Consider the following 20977-nt stretch of genomic DNA (forward strand, 5'->3'; position numbering starts at 1 on the left):
AGAACTCTTTCAGGTTATAATCTTTTTTCTTATGGCTTTACTTGACATACAAACTGGCATCAAAATGCACACAACGCAGACATATATCAGGTTTGAACCCTGCAGACACGTCGTTAAGCTCTGCTCCTGACAGATACAACAATGAGAATTTCATTTTGACTTCTGTGTGATTGAAGATCTGCCCTGCCTGTTTTGATTTTGCTCGGCAGGCAGGCGCCGGGCTGCAAGGTGAGGATGGGGCTCAGAGGGCCAGAGCGGCTCCATGAGATGGCTCGGAGAGGTGCGACCTTCAGGCAAGTGTGGGCAACACTTCAATAAACAACTCTGACGCTCTCCTCGTGCCGTCTCATTCCCTCTTTTATGGTTCAGTGGAGAGTGATTCCAGGGGAGAGAGAGAGAGACAATGGGAGGGATGAGGAAATGGAAGGGAAAAGGGAAGTAACAAAGAGTAAACACAGATCACTCAAGGAGATGGATAAAAAAATTTAATGGAAGGATAACAAAAGCTGGAGTCAATGCGTTGATTAAATGATCAGAAAAGAAGAGGGACCTGCAGAAAATTGGAGATGTGTATGTCCATGCAATATTTAAAATGCAGTATTTAATAGAAAAATATTAAAACTAATTCTGTGTTTGCATAGGTTCTGAGATGTAAATCCATAAAACATGTAAAACTGTTTCCAGAACGAATATCCTGATATGGGGAACTGCACTACTAATGAAAATAATGCCAAATTTTAAAGCAACTATACCACAGACCACAAGCAGAAATGACCCAAGTGATAATGGGGAAGTAGGTCTCACTCTCATTAAACTGGGATAGAAAGGACCCATTTACTAAACCCATTTTTAAGGAAAAAAAAATATACTTAATGGAAATAAACAGGGCCCTGCAATTGAACCTTGGGGTACACCACAGCAGTAGCACACAGGTTTAAAGGTTAACCCTGAATGCTGACTACCTGATCCAGGTGTAAACAATGGTGGGCTCCATCAATCATAATACGGCGGACAGTACCAAGTAGTTTGTGCTCTTGGAGAAGCTGAACTAGTAGTGTGATGCATCCTAAAAGCATAACATTAGAAGATATTTTTTTTCCCCAGGAACTAAAAAATAACATTTCATTAAGACGGCAAGTTACTTCCTTGTAGCTTGAATGAAGACATGCCTGGACGAGGACGGGAGAGAGAAAACCTTAGAGAGCATCAGAGTGGGTGAGTAAGAAGGAAGTTGAAGCGATTTCTAGAAGGGGAATCACAGTGCGGCGCCCGGGAGACCGATTAACACCACGCGTACATGTGGTCCACTCATGGTGACCATAGGGACAGCTGAGTTGAACAAGAAACAAGTGGCTTTATTCTCACCTTCAAGGCAGGTTTTCATCATGTCTCCACCGCCCTGTTTACACTGCGGAGGAAGGTTAAGTTGAGTGCTTCACAATGACTGGATAATTTGGCACTTGCGTTGTGCTTTCCCTTTATGAATCATCTCATCAGTTCCTGTTTTTTTGCCTTGAGGATTGACTTGCTTTAACCTGCCTCGACAAATGGAAAATCACTGATAACATTAGTGGCCAGCATACAGTTTACATGTATTAAACTTTGGTTTTCTGAGCCACAAACAGGAGGAGGAGAGCACTTTGATAATGGCTTTGTAAGCTCTCTGACGTGCTGAGATGCTCTCCAGCGCAAACGTAATTACGGCCTGACAGCGGGCAGAGGCCCTCACAAAGGCTCGATAATCAGAGGCTGGTGATCGGAGCATGCAGCTCATGACCAAGAAAAGCAGTGGCGCTGAAAAGTAATTAAAGTCGCCCGTAGCGTGGAGCCATGCAAACTGCACTCCCAGCTTGCTCCAACACTCCTTCTTGACTGCTCACTCTTCTATTATTCTCTCTTTCCTTTTTCTATCCTCTCTCACGTCCTGCTGCTCCACTTCTTGCCTCCCTCCCAACCTTCGGTTATCTTCCTCTGAGCTCCCGTCTGGCTTTTCTCTCCCTCTGTCCATCATTCCTCCAGCCTGGGAGTGTTTTTATTCTCCTCTCCATCCATCACCTGCTGATTCATGAACGTAGCAGCTACCTGTTATGTGCAAAAGCAGCGAATAAATCAACCACGGGATGCTTCAGCCCTCCTCAAAGCACACACACATTCCAAAACTGAGTCTACATTCAAATGTAATATATAGCACCAATGCCCAAGGCCTTATAAATGCACACATGCTTATTGTTTCTTTTCATGTATAATCTTTGCATTATGCACAATTTGTCGGCTCATGTAGATCCCTCAAACGTGTGACCAACTTTTCTTTTAAAGGCGTCTATCTAATATCCTATTCGCTGGGCGTGCTCCTTAGCTAATCACCAGCTAAGCCTTTGTGCTATGCAAAGAAGTGAAAGATTACCCCTTTCACTGCTCCCCCTGTTCATAACCCCCCTGGCTCAACCATGGGGAGCTAAGAGTAAATGGAGAAAAAAGGGGGGAGGTCATTGCGCAAGTATGTGGACTGGTGACCTAATCCCTTCTTCAGCTTCTCATTTTTGGCACGGTTCGGGCGCCGTATGCAACCCGCCGTCTCGGCCGGCACAGTATGGAGCCAATACTTACTCGATTAAGTGCTCACAGTCTCTCCCACTTAAGGACAAGCCAACTAGTCCATGAACATTGACGCAAAATGGTCACGAGCTTATGTGTATTTATTCTCTCCCCTGATGATGAATAAAGTGCAGTTCCATTAGACACAGCATGCTTGTCCATATAGTCATAAGCACAGACACATTAAGTGTAAACCGAGTGATTTATAGAGGAAAGTTTCAGCTTGGTTTTACTTACCTGGTTCACCATCCTAGCTTTCAGTTGATAAAAACTTGCAGCACCTGCTTAGCACCCGACAGGAGGCAATTAACCAACAAGGTGTTGGAAGTAGTGGAACATTCATCAGAGAAAGAGACAGATATTTTCCATAACAGTTAGTAGAGCTAAAGGACAGTGAGTATATGGGACTTAAAGGAAGGAAAGGATCATGTTGCTCTTTATCTGCGTGACGAGGGAATTAGCAGTTGTCTGCCAAGCCATCTTAAAAGGGGATGGTAAATTATGTTTTGCTCACAAATTTATCAGTTTTAGGTTTAAAGAATCAAATATAAAGCCTCTTAATGTGTGCAGTGGTTTTGATATTATTATTTTGTAACATTAACATAGTTTCAAATCAACCACGTGTCCTGGATGCACACAGGTGCCGCCAAGCTGCACTGCTCTGCACTTATCCACTTCCTGCTGCTGAGCTAACTACTGTACGTACGCACAGCTTCCTCTCAGGCATGCAGTTCTGGACCCGCAAGCCGGACAAGGGTTAATGCTGCTGCTAAGTACAACTGATCCGCGCAGTTCCTATGAAGTACAATGGGACCTATGTGTTGGAATTCTAATCCACGGGCTGGACGTGAACAGCAAGTTGGCTAATGGGCACTTGTAGAGAATACGAATCATTACAAAGCTCAGTGGCATGAAAGGCTGCAGCCATGGCCACTGTATACTCGTTTAGTTAACACAGCACTGTGCGGCAGACCAAATCCCCCCTACACTGTGCTCTTTGTTTAATTTTCAGCTAATCTCTTTGGCCAATGCAAGAATTTTTTATTTTTTTTTAACTCTGCCATCAGTTAGGGAAGCCGCTGATTTATCATTTTTAGAGGGAGGTTATGGACTAAGCAGCTTATACAGTATGCACCCCCTTATGTAGCAAACAAACTCACAAATCTCAATGAAATGGAAATGTAAGATCACTCTTCAAAACCAGGTTTCAAATTCTTCACTATTTATGTTACATTTGTTTGGCTTTTGTGTTTTGGTCACTCTTTTTACCTTCCTACAAGAAATAATCAGCACCTGACTGGGCCAAATTCCAATTCATAGCATGGAGGATGAAAAACACAATGTCGCTTAATTTCTATTCTCCTCACAGACAATCTGTAGGTCTGTAGCAGAGAAATTGCCGGCGATTGTGCTGAGGCTCTCAGGTTTGTGGGAGGAAGCCAAAAAGTCGGTAGAAACTGTGCCTTTTGAACGAGACAGCCCTGAAAGCACCAAGATACCCATGTGTCCCTTGAAGCATGAGTGACGTGCATGAAAGGGTATTTTTGAGCGAAAGTGCAGATGGCTTCATTTCAGATTCTCCACAGAGGACAGATGTACTCGAGGAGAGAAGAGGAGTGCAACGTTTTGTTTTTAAATCATTGTTTTCTGTCTTAATTTCACCCTTTATTTAAAGTCCGCAGTTTACACAGAGCAGGAAACAGTTGCTTACGGAGGTTATTTTGAGCATATATGAGGACCAAACTGCCTTTTTACATTTGGTCCACAGCTTCCAAGATTTATTCAAATCCTTTCTTACCGTCTCGTGCATGCTGGGACTGGTTTGGTTTTGACCTGGAGTTACGAAAATTGTGCACCGTGTCAGAATTAAAAATATCCAGAACTGTCGTCAAGGTTTCATGAGTGACATGGAGCTTTCAGGGACCACTCCAGTGCACCCCATTGTCCCCATTAGCGGCAGCCATGAGTCAGTGATGTCAGTGTCAACACTGCAGCCTGAGTGCACAGAGCTGGTGACGGTACAATACATTTCCCGGAAACCGTGGTGGAACATACAATGGAACTCCCGACTGAAATTACATGCAGGCTATTTCCTATTCTGCTGCGGCTTTTACAGATAAATGGATGTAATGGTGAGCTCATGTGTGATGTAGAACGGGTGGTGTATATTTGGTACTTCAAATTGATCTTTTCTCTTTCAGCGGACTCACTTACCTGCATGGGAGACATTTATTCTACTCAAACCAGTGCAGACAATCCCCGGCGTCCTATGGTGGAATAGATACGGGAAAAAAGAAGGATGGAAATGGGTGTGAATGAATGTCACTTGTATTGTTTTCAGTCAAAGCAAGACCAGCTACTGTATGTGTTTATGTTAAACAGAGGAAACTGACTCTGAATATGTTTAGACTGACAAGTGTGAATAAGTTAAAGTGTTAAAATGTTTCATTAAATACATCTAAGCATTTACGTGGATCTCATCCATTGATTTAGCCATTTTGTGGCTACAGTGAGTTGTTCACAAAATGCTCATGCAGATATAGGATGTTGATTTGAATGGTGGTCCCACTGACAACCACTTAAAGGTGTTTTTATTCTATTTGGTTAATTTGATGGAGGCCAGAAAAAGGAGGATTGGTACCACAGATAGACGGTTGAGTTTTTGTTGGAATGCATTTTAAGACCCCGTAAAACCTCAAATCTGAGGTTGTTTCATGCTACTTTTCCTCAAATAAAAATATGCATGGGAATGCATGAATTTGTCTCTGTGTATTGTTTGGGCAACGACAACAAATGTGATAAAAATCAGTGATCAGATTTCCCTTAGTTTTGCAGACTTCCTCCGAAGCATTGTTTCTATTCAGTAACATTTACATGTTATTTGTAAAGTAGGAAGCATTCTACTTTAATCTGCTAAATGCACATTTTTGCACTAACATTCACATAGTTATTTATGCCAATTCTCTTGCTACAGCACAGCAGATGATTTTTAATGTTAAATGAAAGAAAACAAAGAACAACGCCCTCTTCTGGACTTTTGTTGTTACTGATGTGGTCTAACAAGTTATTATTGTGTCCACAAAGCAGTCTGACATGAGTGTTTATCCATAAAACTGAAGCTGAAACTTTTTTTTAAACTTGTTGCCATATTTATTTTTCAAATTTAAATAGAAATTCTTCGCATTTTAAACAAGAAGAAAATTTTCCATCCATATGACGGGAGACCTCTTCTGGTCTAAAGTACAGTATTGCAGAATACAAGGTGAATGCACACACCTGAAGCCTTGATCAGATGTGTGAATCCTTTATGTAGTACAGTAAATTATTTTCACTGGATATAATTTATCTATGACTTTATCTGATCTGAATAGTACATAACCAGTAATACAGTACAGCATTTCTATCCTCAATATTGTATTTTTCCTCTGCTGAATGACTTTTAATTCACATTTTTCTCAAAGCAATACACCTTTCTGAATCGGTGAGCTACTCCTCAAACAGACAGGTCTTAGTACTGGGCGCACACGAAAGAGAACTGATCTTATGGTGTGCCACACAAATATTGTAGCTCCAATAATATTTTCTACTTCTTTATTGGAGAAAATACTCCAAAAATAAATCTCATGAACTGATATCAACACTGGAAATAATTATTTAACTATCAATATATATATTTTTAAAAAAATATAAAATAATATAACTATAAATATATTAACTTTACTCATAATAATTTCTGCAAAATTAAAATTGACCCATTGACAGAGACGCTTCCGGTTGTGATGAAAAGGTCAAAGTTCAATTGGGCGCGAGGGGGCGCACGCGCTTTCTGTTATCGAAGTGGACAGCAACAGTTTACGGTAAGCTAGCTCGCTACAGGAGCTAGCATTAGACTTAAAGATTAGAAACACGGACATTTCACGACAAGTAAAGCTCATAAGACGAGTTTTTCTTTTCTCGAGAAAGAAAAAAAGTGAGAAAGTGAAATGCCGTCGGGGAAAACTTGGACGTCTCTTCCAGGTGAAGCTCCTCCATCATCCATCCTGCTGCTCTGCAACTGAACCCACCCATCCAGATGCTGCTGTTATGGAGAGACGAACCTGTTTGACAAAGAGCTACAGGTAGGAGATGATACCCAGCTACAGTTTAGCTAAGTATGATGTGATGCACTTGCATGGTTATGTTTATTGCGACGAAGAGTGCCACAGCTCCTATGTTTGACATCTTTGCCTCCTTATTCATACATCAGTAAACCAGAAGCTTTCAGTACAGTGTATGCACCAAACTGACGAATACTCTGAGTTGTGTTTTAATTAGAACTTAAATGTGAGTAAAATAACTGTTATGGTTGATGTAAATATCCCACAAGCCCACTTTTTATCATCTTTGATTTTATAATTCCTAGACAGCATTTTAAATACTCTAAAGCAGACGTCCCCAAACCTTTTGACTCATCAGCCTGGTCTAATGGAAGTAAATGGAAAATAATGACCATTGCAACGCTCCATTATCATTCGTCTTGTTTCCCTGCAACCAGAAGGCCCCATCCCTGGGGGATGGGAGATGGGAGATGGCGACACCCGTAGCATATTGTCTCCTGTCCAGTTTATTCCCTACTTTATTTTTTGTTCATCACATAAGTGTCATTAAGCAAGACACTGAACCCCAAGTTGATCCCGGTGCTTCGTACTGGTGTGTCGATGTCCGTGTGCGCTTGTGTGAACAAATGGGTGTCACTGTTTTGTGTGTCATTGCGACTCAAAGTGCTTGAGTACCAATAGATAAAAAAAATACAATAAAATTTATTTCACCTTGAAATTGAATTTTTTTTGTGGCCGTCTTCAGATTGCCAGCAGAGACACTATGACAAACATTTATTTTTAAAACTTGAGTGGTTGAACTTCTTACGACAGGCTAGCTTGAGTCTCTCCCAAAATCCCAGCTGATGTTGAGAGTGGGCTTCTGTCCACTCGCCGTCCACACAGTTGCCGTCGGACTTTGAATGCAGACGCTTTATTTGCCAACTTGAAGAAAGCTGTTGCAGATTAAGTTAAGATTAAGTGCCATCCATTTCTTGTATTGTGCTGGCAGAGGTGATTTGTGAGCCCTCCTGTGGTGAGGGAAGGTGCAGCACAGACAGACCGTGCGTGGAGTTCATTTTAGTTATCGCACTCATTTTTTTTTTAATATTATAATCTTAAAATTTTTGTCAATGTATTTATTATTCAGGGGCTCCGTTTTGTAGCAAGTACTATTACAGTCTGCTACCAGGCTCTAGAGATAGATGTTTCAACATCAGGCAGACAGAGCAAAAGATTATCAGCAAGCAGAAACAGCTTCTGTGCTTTTTCTCCAACTTAATATTTGACTGTATATTTCAGAGCCACTCTTGTATTAATTATCATCTCCGGGTATGATTTGTGTCTCAGAAACGAGTGACCTCACAATGCACTGAAGCAAAGCTCTTGAGATCAGTTGCCTTAAGCGTCAGAATTTAGCCGTGGAAGGACTTAAAGCTAACAAGCGATTCAAGCTTTATAAGCTTTTGTACTAATTAAATTCACTGTTATTTATATAGAGTCAATAACAATCGAAACTATCTTCAGACGGTGTACAAAACCTGGAGCCTGAACCCCCCCAGAGCAAGCACTGAGATAAAAGTCAGGTTTTACAGGAACAAACCTTGAGCAGAGCCCAGCTCATATGGGGTTAGCCATCTGCTTAAAGCCGGCTGGGTACAGGGAAAAGATGGAGGTGGGACAGAAAAGAGGGGAGAATAAGAGAGTCATAAGCATCAAGGTAAAGCATGCAGCATATGCCACCTAAAGCCATGTCAACGGCATATTTTAAAATGCTTTTTCTGTTTATTTGTTCAAATAGAAACCAATCATGACGATAACTCATAGTCCCCAGGGGCCACTTTCCTTGAAATACCTTCGTCAGATAAACTCTCCTCATGCTCCCTCTCTCTGCGCCTAAGAGCCGGTTGACCCAGACAACATCCAAGACTCATTTACCTCCAGTGGAGGCTCACGCTGTCACAGAAGGATGAAGATTATGCTTTTCCACGTTTTCCTGGAAAGTGCACTTTGCTAGAGCTGCAAGGACAGCGACTGTTGCCACTTCTGTTTAATTTGCTGATTATATTTGCAATTTAAAGCACCCTATGGAGCTTGTGACCACTAGAAGCTATGGAGCAGTGTTTATATGGCCAGGGAATCCATTATCCGCATTTTTCGAATGAAGTAGCCTGAACCTTTTTTAAGGAACTAAAAGGTTCCTTCGGGCCATTGGTTGGCTGCATTTATCCATTTTGAGATAAGGCAGTTTAGTCCACCAAATAGGCTACCGCTACATCCTTTTTGCTTGTGACTTTACGACAACTGTACACCAATCTTGTCCAGTAGGTGGCGATCATATGGAAGACTATAATCATGAACTGCCGCAAGCCCTACCCCTGAAGTTCCTGTGTCTTTGAAAAGTAAAACTCTCATAAAAGGGAATATTTGTCTTGGTTTATCCATTTAACATCACAAAATAGTGAAAATCTCTCCAGATCCCATGGTGATAAGTTTTAAAGATAAGATAAGCAGTAAGATAAGAGCAGCAAATCAACACATCGTACTGGAAAATGTTGCTTATTTTGTTTTCGTTGCTCTACATTTTAAATACTTGATTTCAGCTCAAAGAATTAGAAAACATCTGTCGTACTGTCTGTACATTTGAATATACGCTGACCAGGCATAACATTATAATCACCTTCCTAATATTGTGTAGGTCTCCCTTGTGCCTCCAAAACAGTTCTGACTCATCAGAGAATGAACATGGTCCTTCTGAGGGTGTCCTGTGGTGTCTGGCAACAGAATGTTGTTAGTGGGGGCCTTTGGGTCCTATGGGTTGAGGGGAGGGGATCTTTACGGATCAGGTTGTTTCTGTGCATCATACAGATACTTGATCAGTTTGGGATCTAGTGAATTTGGAGGCCAGGTCAACACATTGTGCTGTTTTTCATGTTTTTTTGAGTTGTTAAACTGTTTTTGTTTGTGTCTATGGGGTGGGGGTGCCTGGTCTGGTCTAGGTGGGTGGTACATGTCTGAGGAACATCCACATGAATGCCAGGTCCAAAAGTTTCCCGGCAGAACATTGAATCGTCACAAGATGGTGAATGTTATTTACTTCTCCTGTGAGAGGTTTTAATGTTGTGGCCATTGTAACTGATGATGAGACACCAATTAAGGGCATGATTATTAAAGTGCCAGCAAGTTTTCTTTTATAAAACACAGAGGATTGTTCAGTTGTTGTACCCAACAACAAGGATGTGAGATTTACTCAGTGTGTCATATCCGTCCTGACACACAGCTGTAGTTTACTGTGTCTCCACAAGATCGCAGCAGAGATCCTAACTTGACTTTATTTTTGTCCACATAACATTCCAGGTATACCTGTGTGATTTAGAGATGAAAGGGGAACATACCAGCCCTGTTGTAAGCCTTCTCTCTCCGCTGAACTATGATCAACACAATACCTCACATTCCTTAAGGGATTTGTGTTATGAAATAAATCAGGCCAAAGAATCATTTAAACAGAGGAGTCGGTTTCCATTGCATCAGTGGAGCGGTCGCCCGAGCCAACGAGTTCCAGGAAGAAGAAGAAGAATTCTTTCTCTCATCTGAGCGGAGTGGAGACGGTAGCAGGTGCTTTACTGTCGACTCTCAGATCTGCTTCTTCACTTCCTTGTGTGGCTCATCGGAGACAAACAGGGAACCCTGACACCTTTGTTATTTACTCTGTTTTCCGGTATGCTCCACATGGAAACTCCAGAACAAACCACATAGCTTTCACTTTAAATGCTGAAACCCCCCACAGTGATATTTATTTAAACACTGACTGTGTCATTACAGCCATTAAACATAGCCTCAAGATAGTTTCCAAACATCTCCAGAAACACCACTGTTGCTGTAGTTTTTCATTCATTAAATGAGGGCATGGAGGTTCAAGGACGTATCTGTTTACGCCTTGGTGTGTTTGTGAGAGACACCCAGCGAAGAGGTTGTCGTCATAAGGAAGTTTGTGACTCTCTTGTTTAAAGGATTATGTGGTTGGGAAACTTTAATGATCCCGGATCAAGAGGACGATGAAGTTTACACTTGTGGCCAAGGGACCAACACCTAATCTCCATTTACAGTTCATCACAAAACACTTTCTGTAACCGGAACTCTCAGTAACTTGCTTTCTCGCCAAAGAAAATGTTTGTATGCTAATTATAGCTACTACTAGTGTGTTATCTTAGCCTGAAACAAAAACTGTGAACGAGGAAACTGTTTTCTGAAAGTAACAACCTCAACCAGGAGCAAAGCTCAGAAGTTCAAAGGGTGTATTTTGTATTTTAAATCTTACAAAAACCAAAGTCTGTGAGGGGAGGGTATGTGCCCAGCTCTCAGCATCAGGCTAAATTCACATTAATACATATTGCTTCAAAAGGCGTAGCTTTTGCTACATGTACGCCTAGCATCTACACTAGTCTGGCATTTTAGGACTTGTTCTAATTTAGTTATGTTTTAGTCTGGACGTTCAGAGACATTTGAAAACACTTCCACAGGTTGTAACCCAGTGCCAACTCCTGGGACACCCTGGATTGCTTCTTAATTAGGTCTTATGCCTGGGAAGGTCATTTAGTCATGATATAATAAAAAATAAATATATAAAAATTATTAGAACTGAAGATGCTACTTGGTTGCAGTGGTGAATTGTCTTCAGGAAAACACAACAAATCCGGTTTTGGATAGGTTGGGTCTTGTGCTCTTTCATTGTTCATTACGGCCCATCATGGAACCCTTTTGTGGAAGATGTCAGCCTTTACTACTAGGTGTTACTTCAACATGGGTATGAAGTACAGACATCTCTGTCTATGCTAGCAGCTGTTGTGCATTTAGATTGTGCAGTTTATCATGCGACTACTGTTTACATGCGTATCCGGCGGTGTTATCAATCCCATATAGAGCGCTGTATTGCCATGTTTTCAGCTGTATTGTATGAACGGGTTGGGTAGCTGGAGGTTGTTTTTGTTTCAGAACAAAAAAAAAAAACATACTAATATATCGCTATGAAGGGGTATTCTGCTGCCCTTACGCTACGTTCCCAAGAGCAGTGAGAGAGCGACAAACTACCATACATTTTCAATGGAAGCTGACGTCCAACACTTGTCACTATGTGTTGGGCAAGACACACAACATGAAGGTTAAGCTGGATACAACTTTTCTGTTGCTCCTCTGACTCTGTGACGCCTCAGCCAATCCCATACTGTTGCTTCACCTGTTGCCGTGTTATATTTACAGCCAATGCCTGTTCTAAACCTCCCAGTGTCAATGACGTCACCAAGTGCTTGAATGACACTTCAACACAGACTAAGCAACAATGCTTTCAACGGTGACCAAGTTGTAGCTTTTGTTGTTCATAGTGTGAAGGCCGTTTATTTCCACCTGCTTCATGTTTTCATAGCTAACCTAAGCAGCCAGATTCATATTAAGTATACATATTAATCTTGTTATTAGACTCTCAACATGACTGTGAGCCTATTTCCCAGACTAAGCTACCTGTGAATGCGCCTGTGAATGCACAAATAAACAACTTTTTCACACACCTTTAACACAACCAAATCCCTTCTCAAACACACCCTTTCCCCTCACACACACACACACACACATTTCTCCAGATATTCATTACTTGACCTAATACTAGCCTACTTTTTAGGGGCCCTACTGTCATTCCCAGAGGAGCCCGGCTCTGATGTGTTAGGCAATCGTTGCCTTGGCAGTTTCCCAGCAGCTGAGACACTTCAGCTACCCTGTTGATACCTAATCTGACTCTTGTGCTCACAGGCACACACACACACACACAGAGAGTCAGGTATGCACAAGAACACACACACATGCGCAAAGCTTACGCAAGCCCCGGCCAGCCATGCCTAGGGTAGTCATAACACATGGAGGGTGGAGACATGCCAAGCTCTCATAGGTCAAACAAATGATTCACAAGCACAAGTGGACTGGATATGAAAGAAAACATGTATTTGACTTTAAATTGTGCTGTAGTACAGTGTTTGATGAGTTGACCCGGAGTTCCACTGGTTACCGCTCGGGCGGAAGAAAACGGAATGAGAGCAGCTCCCCCTTGTGTATTCCAGGAAAAGACACTGGCCCAGTATTGACATTTGTGTTTTTGAGGAGTTAAATGTTACATTACACAAAGGTCAGAGAAGAGTAAACGGTTAGAGGGAGAGGGAGTTTTTCCTCTTGCAAGGATGAAATTGAAAGCGCTGAGGGGGAAGAGAAAATGTATTGTTCTCACATTGATGAAGAGCTGTGGGGGAAAATTCTTGCAGGGGGAACCTTTGAGGCACGCAGGCGAGCCAGGCCGAGCAGGTGTTTGTGCGTTTGAAACCCGAGCGGCAGTAATGACCGCAAAAACAAGCCGTGTGAAATATGAAAAAATGTGATCTTTATTCAACAACTCCACACATATTTAAAATATACATATTTACACATTTTGTACAACGAGTATAACTCTTGTGTATAACCTGTGCGGACTAACAAAAGCCTCTAGGTTGTGTCACAAATACATAATTCACAGTGCAATATGAAGATTGTGCACCCGTGTCAGTTTACTCTACACGTCACATGAACGCGTGACTCACTCTACATGTATGAACTAGAAATTAAATCATAAATTACTTTACTGTGAGGAACATTTCAGATTGTCACAAGTCTCTCTTTAGGAAATAGTTAAAGAGCAGTTTTGTTAGCTGACTGCGTGACCCTAAAATTAAATGCACAGCACTTCTTAGATATGCCAGATTTAGTACCATTGGCAGCATTATTGATTCAGAACGAAACAGATGTCTGAGGACCAGTAATAGCTGAAACTCTCCGTCGGCTTGTCACACCACAAAGCATATTTTAAACTGTGGTACATCATGTCACTGACTATGAGCACCAGTCTCCATGGATCCACAGCTTTCAACAGAATTTAAAAAACAAAACCAAAAAAAAAAAACCGAAAGGAAAAGGGGAAAAAATAAAAAGTACCATTAAAGCGGTGGAACCGTCTGAACAGATTCTTCCAGCCAAGGTCAGGGCCATTCTCTACAGACACGCTCGAGTGTTGAGTCATCAACAGACAACCAACATCAAATATCGCCTGACTGCGACTGATTCAGAGTCATTCAGTTTATGAAACACAGTGATACGGGCACAACACTCGGCGGCACGGCTCGGCTTTGTTAGCTTGACATAATGTTCCAGCAGAGATGAACAAAACAGGTTCAACTGCTCAGCTGAGAAAGTCGTCTTCTTTTTTTTTTTTCTTTTTTCCTGTAACGTGTTTCTTTCCGATTTCGTATGTCTTTAAGTAGATATTTGACACATTTCCTAAAATCTACAAACATTGTTAGACTGAGTTAAAAATCAGTGTATTTTTTACTTCTGCAACTTCCCCGTGTTGCCTTCAGGTGTAAGAATGATCCAAACATCTCTGTTGCTGCCCAGGCATGTGACCAAGTCCTTAAAACCAGAGTAGCTCCCAGCATTTTATATTAAACCAGAGGCCTTAGTGTTAGGTTTTGCTGTGGCTAATTGCACACAGACAGGATTGTTTGCAAGGTCAGATCAAATGCTTTCTGTTTGAAACCCTGATATATTAGATATTTAGCTTTGCGTATGCTTTATAAATGGTGGATAGTTTAGTTTCAACAGCTACAAATTAGAAAATCACGGAGGTCTACCTATCTCTGTTGGCCATTTACAAGGACATGTGTTAGCCAAGTGTCACTGTTAGTTGCTGAGTACGCGTGACAAGCTTTTCCCATTTTTCTGCAAGTCTTACACCAGTAACACCCTGCCTTTCTCAACCTTCTGTGCATGGTGTGAGATTTGTAAATGCTCTCCGTTTGCGGAGACGTTGCCAGATTGGCAGTGAGACACCTTCGTAGTGTCCCGCTGAGTATGACACATCAGTCCCCTGCTAACCGTCTTTCTCACTTTGTGTCTGCCTCAAGACGTCAAGCTCGTGTTTGGCCTTCCTCGAGTTGATCGGTGAGTCAGCTGGCGAGGCCTGCAGCCTGGTCAGAGAGTGAGAGGAACAACATCCCGGTCTCCTCGCCTCCCGTTCAAGATGCATCTAATGCTTCACGAATCCCCATGAGTTCAAGCCGAGAGCAAGCACTGATGACTGGTGTTTGCCAGGGGTTAAATGACTGTGATACACTTATTTTTAGCGTAATCTGGCAAATTCTGAGTCACTGTTATTTCTTTTAGCACCAAATAATTTCTAACACACACACAGAAACACAATGAACGATCATTGTGACCAATGCCCTTAGCAAGTAACATGTATACGACAACAAAATACAGTACAGTAAGTTTTGTAGAAAGCTTGAGGGTGTATGTACACACAACAGTACACAAATGGGTTTCTAAAAAGTGCCAATGTAAAAAAACAACAAGAATGAATCCCTCACATAGCAAATGCTGTTTTGGTCCCTTAGACTGAATTGAGTCCGTCAGCAGAACAGATCGTCATCTTCTTCCACGTCAAATGATGGCACCATTTGTTCCACCGAGCTCACTTCCTGTTCACCCAGCGCCACTTCCTGGGACGACGGTGGCAGGTGGAACCACGGGTGAGCGAGCAGTTCGGCCGCCGTGAGTCTCTCCCAGGGTTCTTTCCTCAGCAGGCTTTGGAGCAGACACTTGGCCTTGGGTGACAAGCCTTCTGGCAAACAGCACTGGCCTCTGCGAATTTTGGAAAACAGTGTTGCCGGGTCCGGGTCGTGAAAGGGGTAGCGGCCAACCAGCATGGTGTACAGCATGACCCCGAGGCTCCACATGTCGGCCATCTTGCCGGAGTAAGGCGTGGAGCCGCTGAGGATCTCTGGGCTGACGTAGGCGGGGCAGCCGTGTGTGTCTGACATAGAGTCGTCGGTGGGGTCTTCCAGGACGCGGCAGTCCTCGAGGCTTTCTAGTCTCACCTGTGTCCTGTGAGGAAAAAGTCAAAATAAGGTCAGGACATTTGGCACGACATTTAAGAGCACAGGAAATGAGGAAAAATGTTTATTTTTGTACATGAGTGAATCTGTTCTCTTGTATTTCCTCTTTAAACGTCTATCCCACAACTGCAGCTGCGGTAAACAACTTGCACCATGAGCTAGGACAAAATCTGAGAGCATCCTTCCCTAATCTGCACAACAGACAGATGGACAGACGGAGATTAACACAACACACACCAGTGAACTTAACATGACCTAAGTAGTCAAGTCAAAAGTTTATTTCTAGCACACCATAGTGATTCCCGTTTAAGAAGCAGAGCTGCCTAAGCAAATTTCCAGTGACTTCCTGGCACTCACATGGCTCCATAAACACACATATAAATATACTACTCCAACACCCCCCCCCCCCCTCCTCCTTCGTACTCACACACACACAATGCTATATTTAGCCATGTTAATGACAGGACGTACATTTAGTCCTGCACCAGAGCCACTGAGATTGTGAGAGCGTACTTGTAGAATGACATATTTACCAGTGCTCACAAAATGACTGATTGCGCAAAGGTAGAGCACATAATGGGAAACGTTTGACGTCTCCAAGCGCAAAAGAAAAAAAAGTGACGGCATTAGCTAAGCAGTGTGTTTAATTAAAAATGAATATGTGATTGACATTGATGGAGGGGGTTGGTAACACACAAACGCACATTGGAAGCGTTCTGCTTTATCGCACATTCAGGCGGTTGACTCTGGGAGACACTTCAGTTGTCAGACAGAGTGACGGTTGGAGAGAAGGAGATAGCCGCAGAGAGGATGAAAAGCGTCACGGCCACTAGGACCCGAGACTGAAAGCGAATGATATTTAAACACCAAGATAGTGGAGGAGATAAGTCGCGGAGAGATGGAGACAGAAAAGGAAACAGAACAGAAAGAGTTAGAGGGGTGGAGAGAGTGACTCATCCTTCTGTTGAGAGTACATATCCTCCTCCTCTCTCTCTCTCTCTCTCTTTCTCGAGCCGGGGCTATCTGCACCTGGGTCCCACACTTGCGGCGCCAGCCATCCCATAATTACCCTCAAATGGCTGTTGCCACATCAGTGACGCACGGGAAGGCTGGCCCGACAGCGAAGCTCTGCATGCCTCGCAGTGCTAGTCACCTTCCCTAAACTGGCTTTTCCAACTGCACTGTGTGTGTGTGTGCGTGTGTGAATGAAGATAGCATTTGTCAAATTGTTGTGACTTTCTCCGGCTCGGGTGCTGCATTGTTGGCCAGGACGCCGCATGGCAGTTTGTGCGACGGGGCCTCGAGAGGTGTCTGATCGCGAATTTGCAGGAATGTATGACGGAATAAATGAGGTCACACCGAGCTGCAACAGTTCGAGGAGACTTGTGCTGATGCCCGCCTGTGATTGGACGAGAGCAGCGCGCACGGAACAGATTCCATTATGTCACGCAGACATTTAATGTCATCAGCAGAACCTGCAGGTTTGTTTTGAGAGTCACAGCAGTGTCTGTTTTAGCGGCGCTGCAGCTGTGTTGCCAGCACACCGTAAAAAGGAAGTCTTTGTTTAAAAAGAAGCTGTCATCCCACTACTTTAAGGGTCAAGTGGGTCTTGTGGGTCGATCTACCAGCGTTAATGTCGCAGTGCCGTCACTGCCTGCGCCGAGTCGCAGGCGCCGAGACATTTAAACTCGCGGCGGATCGTAGCTCTGAATGTCTGATCGGCGTGCGTGCAAACATGCATGTACGGAGACACACACACACACACACACAGAGAAAAAGCTATGCAGCCCCCCTCCTCTCCCCCCCCCCCTGCACATATATGCTGTGACTCATCGCTCTGCAGCCGTATAGCTATCAGAGGGACGCAACCAACTTCAACTTCTCTCACTGGCTGTCTGCTCTCATTCATCCACTGTGACCCTGCAAGCCCAGAGGTCATGGCTGGAGAATGTTACTGTTGAAAAGTCTCCATAAAAAAAGGGCCTTTGGAAAGCCGAAAAAGGGGGGGGGGGGTTGTGTGGGATCAGCGGGCGCTTACAGGAAAGACACTGACGCAAGGGGCAAAGAGGCGACAAATAGTTTTGTAAGCAGGGGTTTTGTGTGTCTTCCTGAGCAGAATGTAGCACTCGGAGACGCAGGCATTAAGGCATATATATGTGTGTGTGCGCGTGTGGGTGTGTGTGGGTGTGAGCGCGTGGGAGCCGGTTCAAACGGATAGCGCTTTGAACTCCTCTTTCACGGATGAAAGTGCGTTTGAATGAAACCTTGTTGGAGGCATCAGTCGTTCTGCAGCACAGCTATGATGTAATTTATTAATAAATAATGAGCAATAAATATATTCCAAGTTATCGACCGCAGAAGGGTATGATTGTCTCATTCAGCAGCCTCGTCTCGCGGCCCTGCCAAAATACCACCCACCGCATTCTCGCGTGCACTCACACACGCGCAACACACATGCAAAGCAAACACACAACATGCATACAAAGAGACACGTCGAGAGTGAGAAAGGGAGACAGACAGAGAGGGCGAAAAATCTGGGAATCTAAGCAGTCTGCCTCCACAAGTACAGAACCTCCTACTCTATCTGTGCCCACACCGATATCTGCACACATGGCCTGTGTGTGTATCAGCTGCTGCCATGTTTGCTCCGTGTCTTCGCTGGCATGTGCTGCCAGACTGCAGGGATTTAACTTTAAGAGCGTCCGGATAAAGTTAATTCATGCCTTAGCCGGGTGGCACCGAGAATACTGAACGTGAGCAGGTGGACGGCTCGCACATCGAGGTTTCAGGCGTTTAGAAACGTACCTTTTTTCATCTGCAAAGACGAACTTGCGCAGTTTGAGGTCACCCAGCACGATGCCCGTCTGGTGGCAGTGCGCCACGGCCTGGGCCACCTGACGGAAGAGCCTGCAGGCGTGCTCCTCGTCCAGCCGGCGGCAGCTCTTCACCAGGGTGTGCATGTCCCCGAAATCCTTGTCCAGGAACACGTAGGCCTTGCGTTCGCCGAGGATGATGTCCCCGATGCCGGCCACGTTCTTGTGGGCTGGTAGAACCCCGTAGGCTCTGATCTTTTCCTGGTACACCCCCATATCAAACACCTGGAAGAAAGATGGGAGTGGAGGAAGAGGAGGGAGGGGGGACGCAAGGGAGGAAGTTGAGAATACAGAAGGAGAGGAGGCAGCGGGGTCAGTGTCTTCTTAATGATCATTTGAGGAAACAGCCATGCAAATTTGGCAGCTAGATAACGAGAAAAAAAAAAAAAGAAAAAAAAAAGGCATATGCTTTGATTCCAGCTCTATACACTGCTTTTGCAAGAGCATGTCAAATGAATCACCCAAGCGTAAAGCGATTAACTCCATTAATGAACAAAGCCAAGCGCCTGCAGGTCTATCATGCAAAATAAACACACGGATCTGGAACAACGGAGAGCCTCATGTCCTTATCTAGACAGATCCTTCACATGATTGTCCCTTTCTTTCTTTCTTTTTTTTTTTTTTTTTTCTGTGCCACACATGTTTGCATTTTTGTGAGTCACAGCGTGGCGTATTGCAGTGACGCGTATGCAAATGAGCCCAGTTGACAGACACACTGTGAAGCCATAGCGCCGAGGATAGGTGCACTTCAATAGGTGGGCTGTCTCTCCACAACCAACACAGCGCGAGGCTACAAGCCACTGTCTGGGCTATCCTGCTTTAGTAAACAGATTTAAAACCGAGCCTTATATAGCTGAGTGTTTGAACATCATTAAGCAACGCTGTTGTGACACATTTCGCGTGAGAATGACATTTGGTGGAGAAAAAAAAAAAAAAAAAAAAAGTCAGCTAAATACGGATGACATGTCAGACGGGCTGTTGAGCAACGCGGCGTCTTGAAACATCATTCATTCAAAGAAAATTGCACAACGACTGGATTGCGCATACCTTACACAGTAGCTCATCGCCAGTATCGGTGTTCATCGCGCTGTGCATGCTGTCCCGGTCCGACAGAGGTAGAAGCAGGAACGGTCCTATCCTGGACGGTCCCTGGTGGGTCGGCGGGATTGGGGTAGAGACGGGGCTGACGGGGGAGCCGGGAGAGGTGCCGAGGAGACCCTGCGCGTCCCCAGCCTCGGCGCTGAGCCTGGCGCATTTAGCCGGCGGCTGGTCGTCCGAGTCCAGCCGCTTGTGCGCGGCTCTCCCGGTGCGGATGCAGGTTGCCGGGCTGCTCCACTGCAAGTTCATCCTGATGTGCCGATTCACCATTAAAGCCGAAAAAAGAAAAAAGAAAAAAAAAAGATTTTCTTTTCCTTTACGTGTCCTTTCCCGTGATGATTAAAATAAACTACAAACTCTGCGCTCCATTCCTCCGTGTGAGATTCATAAGCGAAACTTCAGCAGGTTCTCGGACCTTCGGGTGATAATCCAACGCCTCCTGGAGAGCAAATGCTCGTGGCTCTGAGGTGTGTGTAGTCTAATTTTTGTTGAGAAAATCCCGATCCCTTAGAACCCAGAGTGGGGGGAGAGAGAGAGTGAGGGAAAGAGAGAGAAGGAGAGACGCCTCACACTCAGAGAGAGGCTGAGAGTGAGTGAGCTCCAGTGATGTTGAGCTCTGAGCTCAAACACTCCGCCCGACCAGTCCAGCCTCCTGGTGACACAACCATTGAGCAATCCTGTAACGGCACCGACTCCAGCTCAGCCTCGGCGGCTCTGATGACACAGCCCCACTGTATTACCTTTCACAGCAGACGACGCAGGCATATGGTTCAGACATTATCCTTGCATGTTTGTCATGAATCTCCACATTCCTGCCCTCTGAGATTTTTTTGCTGATACAAAGGAACCTGAGCGACTGTTTTTAGGAATGAAGAAATCATCTGTTAGTTATCAGGGCTGCCCCATCTCGCATGCACATGCTTTAGACAATAATTAACAATCTTTAAAACTGACTCAGTCCTTCCTTAATGTTCAGCTTTATTACTAGTTGTAACCGTTTCTCCACAGACCTCCTGCGCCGCACCTGAACCGTTTGCTGTCCAAATGTTAGGCCTCCGGTGTGAACTAGCCCGTACAAAGCTCCAGTGTAAAAGCCCTAACTCTGGCTTTAACATCACCATGATATTTTCCCATGCTGAGCCTGTCTGTTATGTGGATATGACTCACCCCCATAAAGCAGTAGTGGTGCCGGGCTATAAGCAGTCACATAAAATATGCTAGCGTGGCTCCGTAAACAACATCATAGCAGATGGGATCCCACTGATCTCAACTTAAAACTACTTGTGCGCCAAATGCGACTAACAAGAAAGTCAATTCTGCGAAGCCGGTGTGAGAATTAAGCAATATTCTTGAAAAATATAATCAGTGAACT

The 20977-nt window shown here is 44.0% G+C and overlaps 1 protein-coding gene across 1 annotated transcript; it reads right to left on the reverse strand.

Moving 5' to 3' along the window:
* Positions 1-12793: 12793 nt before the first annotated feature.
* Positions 12794-20471, reverse strand: trib1 (tribbles pseudokinase 1). Its single transcript, XM_084562762.1, has 3 exons — positions 19555-20471; positions 18440-18732; positions 12794-15623 (listed from the first exon to the last, which is right to left on the reverse strand). The coding sequence occupies exons 1-3, from the start codon at positions 19873-19875 to the stop codon at positions 15149-15151; spliced, it is 1089 nt and encodes a 362-aa protein (XP_084418888.1). The 5' UTR covers positions 19876-20471; the 3' UTR covers positions 12794-15148.
* Between the last annotated feature and the right edge of the window lie 506 nt (positions 20472-20977).

This window comes from Chelon labrosus (genome assembly GCF_963514085.1).
Source record: "Chelon labrosus genome assembly, chromosome: 16".
Taxonomy (NCBI): domain Eukaryota; kingdom Metazoa; phylum Chordata; class Actinopteri; order Mugiliformes; family Mugilidae; genus Chelon; species Chelon labrosus.